The sequence below is a fragment of the Vespa velutina genome, chromosome 24 (assembly GCF_912470025.1).
Source record: "Vespa velutina chromosome 24, iVesVel2.1, whole genome shotgun sequence".
Taxonomy (NCBI): domain Eukaryota; kingdom Metazoa; phylum Arthropoda; class Insecta; order Hymenoptera; family Vespidae; genus Vespa; species Vespa velutina.
The window spans coordinates 775,355-790,354 of NC_062211.1; the positions used below are offsets into that span (position 1 = coordinate 775,355).

Sequence of the window (15,000 nt, forward strand, 5' to 3'; positions counted from 1 at the left end):
TTATATTATTAGCTATATCATAACACAACTATACTACTTATTACTCTGTAAATTTATATACTCCCATACGATTTTTCTATGAATTTATATAGAAATAATAATATGTATATACTGTGACATCGCTAGTAATATAATTATCCTATATCAATGATAAATATAATACAATTAGTACACTGGTATAATTATATCGATATAAGTAATACTATATGTAATCCCTTTGTATTAGATAATTTGCAGGGATTAGAAAAAAAAAAAAAAAAAGAAAAAAAAGAAAATTAGTGTTATAGAGAGTACATTAAAGAATTTATTTATGATCTGATCTCTATTAATATCATTGAATTTAATTATCGTTAAAAACGATACTAGGACAACGATTTTCTACGCGACATGATAAAAGATCTTCTATAAATAAATATATATATATATATATATATATTGTTACTTTAGGAATGCGACGACATATGCATATCCAATATTAAAAGTTATCAGAAGAAAAAAAGAAAAAAAAAAAAAAAAAAAAAAAAAAGAAAAGAAAGAAAAAACTTTTCCATAATTTATAAACGGAGAAAGAGAGAGAGAGAGAGAGAGAGAGAGAGAGAGAGAGAGAGAGAGAGAGAGAGAGAGAGAGAGAGAGAGAGAAACTGAAAAAGATTATTGTGACAAGAGTTAAATATTCTTGGAGAGTTAACGTATATCATACGGATAATTTTCTAAAGCTTCCAAACGAATAACAATCTCGCGATGGGAAATATAAACGACATGCGAAACGTCGTACGTCATGAGAAAACAATTTTACCTGTCTCACGAGAGAGGAAAAGAGAGGAAAAGAGGAGAGGAGAGGAGAGAAGACGAGAAAGAGAAAAAGAAATAGAAAGAGAAAGAGAAAGAAAATTGTTCATTGTAAATCCGAAGGTAGACATAAAGCGACAAAGCTTTACTCGTTAGAAACGTGTGGGTCGGTCATCGTCGTGTTCTCTTCTAAGTCGTTGGATTTGAGAAACGTAAACGTCGTCCGCGAAACAATTTACGGGTTGCAGTAAAATCGTAGGAACTCTATTAAACACGCGTGACTCGCGCCTTCGGAAGGTACTTTGCCGGATGCCAGACTTTCGACAATAAGTATTAGCCCACCACCTATCTCTCTCTTTCTCTCTGTCTCTCTCTCTCTCTCTCTCTTTTTCTCTCTCTCTCTCTCTCCTCTCTCTCTCTTTCTCTGTCGTTTCTTCTCTTTCTCTTTCGCACGAAGAATTTCAGGGACAATTTTATCTATTCTGATGTTCTAAAAACGTCAAAATTATGTTTCCTCGAAGAGCATCTGTTTCTTGGGCCAAAACAAATGTTCGAATTCGCCGCGTTATTGAAAAAGAACTACGTGAATCAAAGGAACATCTTAAACGTCAAAATTAAGTCTGCTCGATAATAATCATTCATTTATCGGTCGAAATAAACATTTGAATTTATTGTATCAACTGAAACATTGCTTTACCAGAATCATAGGAATACTTGAAACGTCAGTCAAATATTCAGAAACGTCGGGAATTATGTTAACTCAATTATGCATCTATTTAACGGTCGAAAAAAAGAATCTTTTGTGTCGGTCGAATTATCGGGAAAAATATTACGGGAATCAAAAGAACGAGCATAAAACACATCGTTCAAATATTCTGACAATTCGAAAAACGTCGAAATTAAATCGCATCGATTATGCATTTATTTATCGATCAAAAAAATAAAAAAAAAAAAATAAAGAAAAAAGAAAAGGAAAGAAGAAATAATTTAAATTTGCCGCGTTATCGAAAAGAATTACGCGAATCAAAAGAAACATTTAAAACGTTGGTCAAATTATTTCGACAATTTCCAAACGTCGGAATTAAGTCACCTCGATTATGTGTTTATTTCTGAATCGAAGATAAAAAAAAAAAAAAAGAAAAGAAGAAGAAAAACGAAGAAGAAATAATTTAAATTTGCCGCCTTATCGAAAAAAACTGTACGTGTCAAAGGAACAACTTAGCATTTTATCTAATGTAACATTCAAATCGGAACACTGTCCTCGTAGTTTCAATTCGCAAGGCACGTTCTCTCTCTCTCTCTCTCTCTCTCTCTCTCTCTCTCTCTCTCTCTCTCGAAATCGAAAGAAAGTTTCGTCATTGAAATTCTAAATGATTCGATTGTTTCTTCTCCTTTCACGATCAAGTGGAGCCGACATATAAATAGCTACGGTGGTGGATACGTACATACACTACCGATGGGTTACAGCAGCGCATTCATTGAATTCGTTGCATTTCCTTCGCGCCAACACAACGAGCGTGAAATATACACGAAAGAAGATAAAGTAATACGAGAGAGAGAGAGAGAGAGAGAGAGAGAGAGAGAGAGAGAGAGAGAGAGAATGTAGATACTCTTTTTCTTTCTTTCTTTTTTTTTTTTTTTCGAAAAGAAACAAATAAAAATTTCTTCTCTAGATCAAACTCTTCAAATATCAAATTAACGTGGAAGAAATAATTGAACAAACGTTTATTAAAATCAGGGCCGCATTTATACTTTCAGGGACCTTAGGCTCACAACACACCATTATAACCTCTTTCTCCTCGGTCAAACGTACAAATCCATTAAAATTCGAACAAATTTGTATGCATTTTTATTTTTTGCAGATATATTAGGCAATTTTTTATATTGTCGTTTATGAGAAGTGAGGTTAAAAGAGAAATAAAAGAAAAAAAGAATAAAATAAATAAGAAATAATGTAAAATGCGGCCCCATTTAAAATTCATGAAAATTATTCATTCTTCTTATTCGAATGCAGCTCAATCACAAAATGATTTCATCATAATACGGCAATCTACAAAAAGATTCGAAATGGAATAATCTAATTAAGTTGCATATTTAGAATTGATAGAGATATATTGAGAGAGAGAGAGAGAGAGAGAGAGAGAGAGAGAGAGAGAGAGAGAGAGAGAGAGAGAGAGAGAGAGAGAGAGAGAGTGTAATCATATCGTCGTTTATTAAACTCGATTAGATTAAACTCGTAATCTCAATTCGATGGAACTTACGCAAACAAGTAACTAAACTAACCAAATTGAAACAATCAATCCAACCAATCAGGGAGCAGTATAAATTTTACATATGAAAAATACCGTCGGAACCTAACCTCTCTGTGTTATATGCCGACGGTGTTTACAACTAAAAAGTTCTACGTTACATTACGTTACGTTTCGTTTCCATGTATATAACTCATATATATATATATATATATAATATATATATAGTAGAAAGAAACAAAGGGTCTTTTTAGTGGCCGGACCAAGGACGTATCAAGAAAGAAAGAAAGAAAGAATGAACGAACGGACGAACGAAAGAAAGAAAGAAAGAAAAAAAATAATAAAACAAAGAAAACCTTTATGGCGCGAGAAAGAATTTGGATAGGAAATGTTGCGCTCCTTCTTCATCCCTCCATCTCTTTCTACCGTGTTAACCAAAACAAATGCGTTTCCAAAAGAGAAATTTCTTTCTCTTGTTTCTGCTTCTTTCTTTTACTTTATCTTTCTTTTTTTTTTTTTTTTTCCTTTACCGGACCGAGATTGGTGTGTATATATTTGCAGATCGGATATATAAAAAAAGAACCTCTCGATAGATATAGATAAATCTCTTAAATGTTATATCGTATCAATTTTCTTTTTTCCTTTCTATCCTGATAAAAATATCTATGATATAGTTACAATATGGCCGAGTGTTAGATTTTTTTTTCTTTTTCTTTTTTTTTTTTTTGTTTCTTGCTTTTTTTTAAGAATAAAAAAAAGAATATTATTTATAATACATATATATATATATATATATATATATATATATATTCGATTTTCTATCAAAGAAATAAATTGCTTTACAATTTTGATAAAACACGGATATGAACGAAAAAAAAAAAAAAAAAAAAAAAAAAGAAAAAAAAATAAATAAATAAATAAATAAAAAAAAAAAAAAAAACAGCTCGTATACAGTTTAAAACAATATCGATGGATATCTTCTCTTCTATCCGTATACATGGTATCAGAGATCTTATAATTACGACGATACGAAAACCATTCGGCTACTGTAAAAAAAAAAAAAAAAAAAAAAAAAAGAAAAAAAAAGAAAAAAAAAAGATAAAAAAGATAAAAAAAATATTGCACGTACATTCCAAAAAAAATATGTATAAATCACCAACCAGGCAAGAATCTCTCTGTACCCGTCGGGATAATGATGACTACGACGATGATGATGATCGTAGTCGTTACACTACGAGATGATACACGTTCGAAATCGACGCTCAAAACGATTGCACAATTACAACGATTGCCAAGAAATCGTAGTGATATAATGGTGCCCATATACACGTTCACAAACATAGATATTTCTATCAACGATATAAACCTTAGATATTATTACCGTACAGGAAATAATCTTAAAGTTTAAATTATCTCTGTTCTCGTACAAAAGGACGAGATCAAAGAGTTTTTAATAAAGAACAAATATATTACACATGCGATATATGACAGAGATGATTCTTTTATGTGTGTGTGTGTATGTATATATATACATATATATATATATATCAATTTGAAAATTTGTTTCTGGAAAAGAAAAAAAAAAAAAAAAAAAACTTTTCAAACGTAAAAGCGACAGGCTTGCCAACACAGTTTAATAATATATACACATACGTATATACATACATATATATATATATATATATATATATATATATATATATCAATCGCAGATTAACGTGTAACGCGCGACTTAATGAATGAAAATTCTCTAAAATCTTTCTAAAGACAGAATTCGATCTGTTCGTATAATTCAAACGAAAAATTACTACATACAAAACGAAATAAGAACAACAACACAACAATGGGAGGCATTTTTGTTGTTGTTGTTTTTTGTTTCCTTTTCCAATATTTTTTTTAACTACTCACCTCGCAAACACAGGCAACTTGTTCCTGGGTGAAACCAAATGTCGGAAGTTGTCCGTTGTTGGTAGCACCGCCCGCCGAGCTGGCGGGACTGTCCTGGGGACTGTAATTGCTCGTCGTCCCGGTGGTACCAGTACCGTAGCTCGTAACCGCGGCCGCCGCCTCGACGCCAGCGGACGACGAATGCGAGGCCGAGAGTGGCGTCGGCGTGCTTTGAGGACTATAATCGCTGGTCGAGCCTAAAACGTCCGTCGTACCAGCACCGCCTCCACCACCGGCCGAAGGTCCCATCGCGCCTCCACCGTTACCAGCGCTTCCTCCGTAGGCCATCATCGCGTCATTCTCCTTTCCCTTTTTTTTCCTTTCTTTCTTTCTTTCCTTCCTTCCTTCCTTCCTTCTCTACACACTCTTTTCTTTTCTTCTTTTTCTTTGTGCCTTTCCTACACACTCTACCTACTTGTGTATACTATTACTATATCTCTCTACTACTGCGCCTTTCTCTTCCACTTCCACTTCCTCTTCCTCGTTTGTTTCTAATCTAACCTAACAACACCCTTCCTCTCCCCCTTTTTTTTTCTTTACTGGATTAACACACACTTTTCTATTATCTCTTATAAGTTTCCCCCCCCCTCCCTGGCCCCCCCTTCCGTCGATTCTTCCTTTTATTTTTTTCTTTCCCCTTCTTCTTCTTTCCTTTTTCTTTTCTTCTACTTTGCCTCTTTACTCTTATTTATAAAAACACTTTTCACAACTTCTAGTTCAAACGAATGAAATTTTCGCGCTTTTTCGACACTTCGCGATCGCGATATGTTCGCGGCATATCTCGCTCGTAGCAAACTTCGCAACTATCCACGACGAATTACGCGGCCCGCACCGATCGATGATCATTGCGTCTCCTCCTCCTCCTCCTCCTCCTCCTCTTCTTTCTCTTCTTCTTTTTCTTCGTAATCGTGAGTATATTTGTTATATTTCCTGTATTATCGTTGTCGTTATTGTTCTTCTTCTTCTTATTATTATTATTATTATTTATTATTATTATTCACGATCGCGATAAGATATAAAGGTCAGCAACGTCGTACGATCGTCGCCGACGACGACGCTGAATGTTTCGTCTCTTTTTACCGATCATGGAAAGTTAGCTTTCGTGAAGAAGGAGACACGGAACGCGGAAACTTTTCGTGAAAGGAGACAGGAGAAGAACGGTTGTGATATTTTTAGAGCATCGCTGATAGAGAGAACGACCGGTAACTGCTGCTGCTGCTGCTGCTGCTGTTGCTGCATGCCGGCACCCGGAGTTCTTCTCTTCCTCTTCTTCTTAGTAAAATTCAAAACACCGTAACACTTATAAATGATAATATATAAATCCTCCCCCACCCCACCCCCCCGTCGTAAAATCTCGGTATTATTATTTAATTACTTCGAACGAATGATTGTTATGACACGACGTTAACATAAAATTATCAAGGACTTTTATAATAACAAAGAGAGAGATGACGATGGACGAGACGATTGGAGGGGACAGACACTCTTCTTTCGTCGATCCGTCGCAAAGTATATTTGACGTATATTTTATACCTTATCTCTCTGTCTCTCTAACATTATTTCTATCTCTATCTCTAGACAAACGTGAATGCGTATGTATATTCCATGTTTATAACGTTATTACGTATTAATTAATAATATCGCATACAATTTCTTCTCTCTTATTCGTTCTATCTTTCTCTCTTTCTCCCTCTCTTTCTTTTTCTCTCTCTGTCTCACTCCTTTTTTTTCCTATTATCCTTAGCACGGCAGGTTGCACCGCCAAGTCCACGGGCTCGAGTTTCCACGGGCGGTGGTGGGTATATTTATAGGCGCTTTAGTACACTCGCGCGCGCCCTATTATTAGACAGCGTTTTAAAGACAGCCCGTTTCTCTCTTCCATCGCTCTACTCTCTCTCTTTCTCTCTCTCTCTATCTACCCATCTATCTATCTTTCTCTTTACTCTACATAACTACACAAAATTTCGCTAAAGGAACTCACAATTTCTTATCGAATGTTTTCCCTACCTCTCCCTCTCTCCTTCTCTCTCTATCTCTATCCTTGTCTGTTTCTGTTCAAAAGGAATAGAATAAAATTACGACCGTTCGAGAGTTCCATACGACGTGTAATTTTTAATCTCTCTCTCTCTCTCTCTCTTTACCTATTTATCTACCTATCTCTTTCTTAATAACAATAGCAAACGTCTTCCGATATATAATACAACATTCACGAGTGTTTTTCTTTTTAAAACGTTATAAAATAATATATTCACTGTATATATTTTTTACAATACCGTGATAGGTAACAAAAAAAAAAGGATAGAGGAGGAGGAGGAGGGCGTCGCGTGCGCGCGTGTGCACGAGCGATTCCCTCTTTCTCTCTTATCGACGGCGCGAGGAGAGTCAGACGTTCTTCTACGCGCGCACCGAACGATACTGCTCGGTGAACCGCGTTCCCAAAGCGACCGTACTTCGCGCGGCCTCCTATTGGCCGGGGCGTGGCTTATACGACGTCTACCCTCCGCGTTATCCGATTGGATACTAGGCATGACCGCGACCACCATATCGTCTTCTTATTGGTCGAGACGAGCACGTTCCTAAATAAGCCTCGTTAACTACTTCTCTTTGCTCCTACGACCCTTGCGTACCCCTCTTTTTCTCTCATTCTCTCTCTCTCTCTTTCTTTCCTTTCTTTTCTCTCTCTCTCTCTCTCTCTCTCTCTCTCCTATTCCTCTCTCTTTCTAGCTGTCTATCTCTCCTCTTCCAGATCTTTTCCCCTCCTTCTACGAATCCTCCTCCCATCGTACACTACTGTTTTATCTCTCTTACTTTCTCTCTCTCTCTCTGTTACTCCTTTTATCTATCGTTTTCTCTTTCTCTTTTTTTGTCTCTCTCACCCTTTGTAAAGAACAGATCGAACGCAAAGAACGAGACATCATCGTTCGTCGAATCTCTCGTTTTCTCTCTCTCTCTCTCTCTCTTTCTCACACACACACACTCACGTTACTCTTGCTTTGTTCACCTTAAATCCGTGTAATTCTTTTTTTCAGTTTATAACGTCATTAATGATAAGCCCAGAATAGGCACGTGCAGGCCCTCTTTATTTCTCGAGATATACGAACGTGATGGACACGCAAAAATAACCACAAAAGATTCTCGAATGACGCCGTAACTTGGACAAATGAATGAAAAAAGGTTATGTGTGTGTATATGTGCCTTTATGATTCTTTTCGTACGTCTTTTTTTTTTTGTCATTCTATTGTGTTACGTTTTGTTTTTATACTTTGTCGAATTATCCGATAAGATTCAATTGTGACAATATTATTATTGAGGTTAGGAAAAATATTCCTTCGATGAATTTGATTATCGCGATTTGTCTAACGCAATCTTTTTTTTCATCTGTAATAATAAAAGACAATATGTAACGAATAGAATCGTTTAAAAATCATGATATATTTCATTTTATTTCTCACAATTTCAAAAATTGTTTTCTTACAAACGAACACACCCATACACACATATCGTGCGAAGTTCAATAAAGTAAAAATGAAAAGACAAACGGAAAAAAAGGTACGATAGACGATTCTGTCACGTGATTGGTTCGTTTCTACAAGAGGAATCTATTAATGGCGAATATGGCCAATCACGGTGTCTTATTTCAAATATTCTAAATGAATTACATCGTCGCATTTTCTTCATTCGAAAAAAAATTTGTCAGAGTTCTTCGCGACAAGTTTCAAGTTTCACGACTTTATTATTATTATTATTCTTATTATTATTATTATTATTATTATTATTTCGATTTAGTACGATAGAAAAGTCAACATTTTATTCTCTCTGAAGCCTAACAAGTTCGTTATACCTATGGTAGTGCATTCGTACACATATATACATTGTTTAAATTATTTATAAGTGTATATAATAATAACAATGGAGAATGATATTTAATTCAGGTAAAATTGTCGAATCGAAATTAATCTCTTTCTTACTTTTACTCTTACTCTTATATTTATTTTTATTCTTATTCCTCTCGAATTTGTATTCGTCTTTTTAAAACACCCAACAACGTCGATTTCTCTTTGCCCCGTTAAAGCGAGAGAGCGCCAGGACATTCTATATACCAAGAGTATAGAATTTAAGTAAAGCAAAAACATACTTGTTCGTGAAACTCTATCCAAGTTTTGTAGTAAGTAGCTTCTAACCATGCCAGTTATACACCGTCGCTACGCTCATAACCTCCGCGCTTGGTACCGTAAATCAATTTTTCCTCGTAGATAAGCCGTAAGAGCAGTTAATGTCGGTTACAGCCTTTCTACACGTGTTCCACCCTACCCCTCACCTGTTCCTTTTCTTTTCTGTTCTCTCTCTCTCTCTCTCTCTCTCTCTCTCTCTCTCTCTCTCTTTCTCTCTTTCTCTCTTTCTCTCTCTCTCTCTCTGTATTTTTTCTAATTTCTTTTTTGTTTTTTGTTTTCCATTATGCTCATCCGCATTATCAACTTAACAAAAAGAAGCTTGTGTCTCCTTTCAGTGGGATACAATCTTCTTTTCCTTTTTGTTTTTTTTTGTTTTTTTTTTTTTTTGTAATTTCTATTCTTTTTCTTTTTCTTCCTTTCTTTTCTTTTTTTTTATATTCCTTTTTATTGTACTAAGGTCAATGAAAATCCTATTAGCTCGTTATCCTACAATTAACGTATTCCAATTTAACGAATATTCCTTTAGAAAAAAATGACAGTATAAAAGGAAAGAAAAGAAATGAGATAGAATATAAAGGATCTCCGCGGTGTTTTGTTTGCCGACCAACACACCAAGGATGGGATTGTGGACTTGACTCGTTAAAAAAATACATCTTTTAGGTGTCCTAAAATAATGCATGGTTACCAGATTTTTATGGTCGTTCGAGATACCTAAGGATAACCGAAAAGAGGCGACAAACGTGTTTCGTAAGGGACGATGAGGAAAGGGATGTCATTTGTTTTGCAGAAAAAGGACACCATTTTTGATTGACATGGGACGGAGTTAGGATAATGACGTTTGACATCCAGAGCGTTCACACGTGCTCCTACTGATCATTCTAAAAGTTTTTCTTTTTTTAAGAATTTTACAAATTTAAGTAAGAGAATTTAATACATTTTTTCTTTATTGTTAGTTAAAGGAAAAATCAACGATGAAAGAAATCGTCTTTCTTTTTTTAAAGAGTGGGGGTTGAAGGAGGGATAAGGAGGGGGAGACTCAACGTTGGATTCAACTTCTTTAGCTTAAAAAAAAAAGAAAAAAAAGAAAAAAAAAAAGAAGAAAACCGAAAGAAAATAATTCTGTCACTCGAATCACATCGAATCACGGGAATTGACATATATTCGAGAGATTCTGTAGGGTCGTCAACACCATGAAACCACCCGTTGTGAGCCTGGTATTCATCCTTAGAAATACACGGTAAAAGTGGTTTCTACTTCAAGATACATATATATACATAGGTATATATATATATATATGTAGAAAGAGAGAGAGAGAGAGAGAGAGAGAGAGAGAGAGAGAGAGAATCGTTGACACCATATTTGATGTTCTCTACCGATGATTCTTCTCCCTTTTCAAACATTAAATTCTCACCAAATCGACCGTTCGATCTTATCGCTGACACAAATTGCCAACTTAATGTGTGGGAGGGGTGTGCGTGGAAATTTCTAAACTTATTTAGAAATTTGATTGACAGGAATTATCGTTTATCAATAATCTGTTATTTATATTACTTGAGAGTAACGTATACGAGTTAATTTTTTATAACTTTATGTAACTTTAAAATCACATGTTTATATATATATATATATATATATATATTTTTTTTTTTTTTTTAACTATATTTTTTGCAATCTTTTTCCCCCAAAAGATTAATTCTCAATTTATATTCGTAGGTTCGTGTGTGTCGTTTACTATAATCATAATACGAAGTTATATTATAAGTTTACCATTATATAATTTGTTATAATGGACAAAACAGAACAAAACGAAACAAGAAAAAGAAAAAGAAAATGAAAGAAAAAAAAAAAAAAAAAACAAGAAGGAAAAAGAATTAATAAAAGTGTGCTTGCAAACGTGAATAGAAATGCAAAACGATCTATATCATGGTTTATTATACGCGAAGACGATCGTTCTCGTGGGAGAACAAAATTTATGAGAGGAAATCCGCAGAAGAGAGAGAGAGAGAGAAAGAGAGAGAAAATATATATATCTCCGTTCTTTCTCTCTCTCTCTCTCTCTCTCTCTCTCTCTCTCTCTCTCTCTCTATATGTATATATATATAGATGACGGAAGAGCTCCCGTAACCGGCGCGGCGTAGCGTCGATTGATTTGCTTTGCGGAAATAAGAGTATGAGAGTCCGTCACAAAGCTTCATGCTCGACATCGATTCCCATTGTTGCGACATTGGGACGTTCTTCCTCTCGTTCGAGAAGGAAATATAGACATGGATCGATGGTATGGGGAAGGTAGATGTAGACAGGAGTAATAGGGAGGAGGTCGATGGAAGTGGTATATATATATATATATATATATTCGGTAGAAAAAGAAAAAAGAGAGAGAGAGAGAGAGAGAGAAAGAGAGAGGTTGGTACGCGGTGGTTCCACCACCGGATCGCGCAACAATGCGAAAACGCAAGAGAGCATCTAACGAAAAGCTCGTATCACGTTCCCTGTAAGTGGCAGGGCGCACACTGGGTTCCCTTTCCCTTTCCCTCGTCCTTTCCTTCTCTCTCTCTCTCTCTCTCTCTCTTTTCACAACCCCCTCCTGCATTTATTCCATCATTCCTCAACTCTCTCTCTTTCTCTCTCTCCATCTCTCTTTTTTCACAACCCCCTCGTTGCATTTATTTCTTCATTCTCCTTCTCCCTTTCCCATTTTCGTCGATACCATTGGTAATGAGAAAGAGAGATAGTGATAGGCGCCAGGTAGAGAATAATACGAGGACGTAGAGAGCGTGAATTTTGGTAGGACCCAGTATGATGCCCCCGCAGAGAGGACTGAATAAACCGTAATTGGATGTCCATGGTGCGTACAACACCCCACCTCTTCTCTCAACGCTACCTCTTCCTCCTCCACCTCCCCAACCCCTTTTCTTTTTTTCTTTCTTTCTTCCTTTCTTTCTTTCTTTCTTTCTTTCTTTCTTTCTTTCTTCCTCATCCTTCCCAACGTTCACGCGTCGCCTTTATGTTCTATATACACGTACCATGCGTCGTCCTTATACAAAGACATCTCGTAACCGCTCGTAAGACCGCGTATGCCGACATATTTTCTTTTTTCTTCTTTTTCTTTTTCTACTTTTTTCTTTTCTTTCCTTCTTTTTTTATCTTCTGCCCTTCTTCCCCTACCACCTCCTCCTTCTTCTCCTCTTCTTCGTCTTCTTCTACATCTTCTTCTTCTCATCGTCGTCTTCGTCGCCCTCTCTCCTCGCTCTTTTCTCCTCGCTTCACCGTACTACTACCACTATTACTACTACCACTACCACTACTACTATTACTACTACTACTACTACTACTACTACTACTACTACTACTACTACTACTACTACTACTACTACTACTACTACTACTACTACTGCTATACTACTACTCTACTACTCCTTTTTTTTCCTTTTTCTATCCTTTCGCGCGCGAGTTGCAACGAGATACATTGGAAACCCGTTGGGTTGCCGCCGGCGCGCAACTACTATCGGTGGCTTACCGCATTTTTGAAGGTAACACGATGCTGAAAAAAATTGTCGCGAGGATAAAATGAGTACTAATGTGGGACGTGTGCGTTTCGATTTTAGATAGCTGAGGTCGCTAATATGAATGTGTTAGAGCGTGTATGTGTGTTTGTATGTATTTATGTGGAAACCCCCTATCCCTCCCCCGCCCAGGTCGGTGTCTTTTGCCGTTTGTGTCTCTCTTTGCGTATATGTATTTATGTATGTCGTAAGAAGCTACAGGGTTGCGCTGGGTTGCTTGGCTAGTTGGCTAGTTGGTTGGTTGGTTGCTTGCTTGCTTGCTTGCTTGCTTGCTTGGTTTGGTTTGGTTGGTTAGTCCGTGACGTAAGCGTTTCTCTCGCGACGATTATTATTGATGGGCAAGATCGGATTACCGCGAGAACGTGCGATACTACTACGCTCAACTCTCTCGTGATTTCTAAATATTTCATCCGAGTTATTCTCTACTCTTCGGAAATATCTTTCGTTCTACCTACATTATTTTTTCTATCGTTTGTTTTTCTCAATATCGTAATACTCAATTTGTTGAATTTGAATTTTGTTTCGTCTGAATCTTGTACAAGACGATTTTGTTATTATTGTTTAGAACAAAATTGTACGATCTAAAAGTTATACTTATATCGTGTTATAAATATTATATATGAAAAAAAAAAGATCGGTTATGTTAGTTAAGAATCGATTTTATTATGTATAAAATGATATTAATTTGATGAAATTAATTCAAAACACACATATATATAAGTATGCGATTTTGAAGTAATATAATGTTACAGAGGAATTAATTGTTAATTTAGTGCTACCTCGGTATTATCAGAAAATTATTATTATTATTATTATTATTATTATTATTATTATAATTATTATTATTATTATCGTTATTATTATTATTATTATTATTATTATTATTATTATTATTATTATTATTTTTAATTACGATACTCTTTTTCTATTATTTTTCTTTTCGTTTATTTAGAAATAATATTATACTTGAATCATTTGATTGAAAAGAGTTTGGTATAAGATTTATTTATCAAAGAAAAAAAAAAAAAAAAAAAAAAAAAGAAAAAGAAAAAAGAGAAAATAAATAAAAAGAAAAACAAAAGATTTATAGATAAAATCATATAGGTAATAGGAATGAACGAATATTATTTAATGATGCATTATATAGCATTATTATAGCATTTGAAAAATGTTTATGGTTCATTATTTGACTCTGTGTTATATTGAAGGACAATGCACTTACATATAAGGACATATAGGATGTACCCGAGGAGTTTCATGATTAGCATATTCTCCATGACGTTGCTGTTTTTTTTTTTTTTTCCTTTAAACATATTACAGATGTTTGTTTGTTTGTTTGTTTGTTTTTTTTTTCATTAACAAATGGCAGCAAATAATCGTAACAAATTATTATTATTCGGAAGAGGACTCCTCGTCGGCCCATTCCTTTTCAGGTAATTCAGTTTCAATAAGAATCGGCAACTCCTCTCTGTAAATATCCTTCATAATTTTTGTTATAGAGAACGATCGATTAGGTATAATATTATTAGATTTCATTCCGAAGTTCAACAGAGACGAATCAGTTGGTCCGATGCAAAATGGTATTAACGAATTGCTGAGTTGAAAGGAGGAAGATCGATGATCATAATCATTGGATAAATCGATCGATTCGAACTTATTGCATTTATGTTTCTGACAGGAACTGATAACGTTATCCAAATTGTTGCACTTCTTTTTACATGATTCTTTACCAATGTTCTTGCATTTTTGAATTTCTCGCAATTCCCTGTCCCACCTAGCTTGATGAACTTCTTTTTGATCTGCAAGAATAATTAAAGAAAATGAGAGATACATATACAGATATTTATTTATATACTTTTGTTTTTTTTTCTTCTTCTTTTTCAATCGACATTACAATTGAAAATTGATTTAATCATTTTTCTCTTTACCTTTGCACGATGATACGTCAGTTTTTGATTTGCAACATATATCATTGGTTTTTTTAACGGCACAAGGATCCTCCTTTGGTTTATCATCACAAGGATCCTTCTTTGTCATACACGTAGTTTCTATCGGTGTGGAATTTTCACATTTCTTGACATTTAAACAATTGGGGGGATCTGGTTTTTTACACTTGCAGGAATCTTCGTTTTGATCCTTCTTACATATCGTTGGTGGCTTCCAATCATTTTTACAACTGCTATAGAACCGTAGGACGGCATCGTTTTGATATGGTCTTAATGCGACCACATTGACATCAAACATTGGAATGGTCACGTAAGATTTTGTCTTACGAGATTT

The 15,000-nt window shown here is 35.0% G+C and overlaps 2 protein-coding genes and 1 long non-coding RNA gene across 7 annotated transcripts in view; 1 reads left to right on the top strand and 2 right to left on the bottom strand.

The window, feature by feature from the left end:
- Positions 1-7,407, bottom strand: part of LOC124957063 (homeobox protein SIX2-like) — a 37,402-nt gene extending 29,995 nt beyond the window's left edge. For 2 of the 4 annotated variants that reach the window (XM_047513711.1, XM_047513709.1), the window contains exon 1: positions 4,947-7,407. In XM_047513711.1, the coding sequence (XP_047369667.1) occupies positions 4,947-5,276 (330 nt within the window). In that variant the 5' untranslated portion in view covers positions 5,277-7,407. The remainder of the gene's footprint in view (positions 1-4,946) is intronic. The other 2 variants (XM_047513710.1, XM_047513712.1) reach the window with 2 other exon arrangements.
- Positions 7,408-7,969: 562 nt separating this feature from the next.
- LOC124957068 lies at positions 7,970-10,708 on the top strand. The gene is made up of 3 exons (XR_007103435.1): positions 7,970-8,166; positions 9,945-10,074; positions 10,159-10,708. It is a non-coding gene; the product is annotated as an uncharacterized LOC124957068 (long non-coding RNA).
- Positions 10,709-13,820: 3,112 nt separating this feature from the next.
- Positions 13,821-15,000, bottom strand: part of LOC124957060 — a 4,867-nt gene continuing 3,687 nt past the window's right edge. For both annotated transcript variants that reach the window (XM_047513703.1, XM_047513702.1), the window contains exons 4-5: positions 14,649-15,000; positions 13,821-14,519 (exon numbers count right to left, since the gene is read on the bottom strand). The exon at positions 14,649-15,000 is cut by the window's right edge and continues 650 nt beyond it. In XM_047513703.1, coding sequence (XP_047369659.1) covers positions 14,113-14,519; positions 14,649-15,000 — 759 coding nt within the window. In that variant the 3' untranslated portion in view covers positions 13,821-14,112. The remainder of the gene's footprint in view (positions 14,520-14,648) is intronic.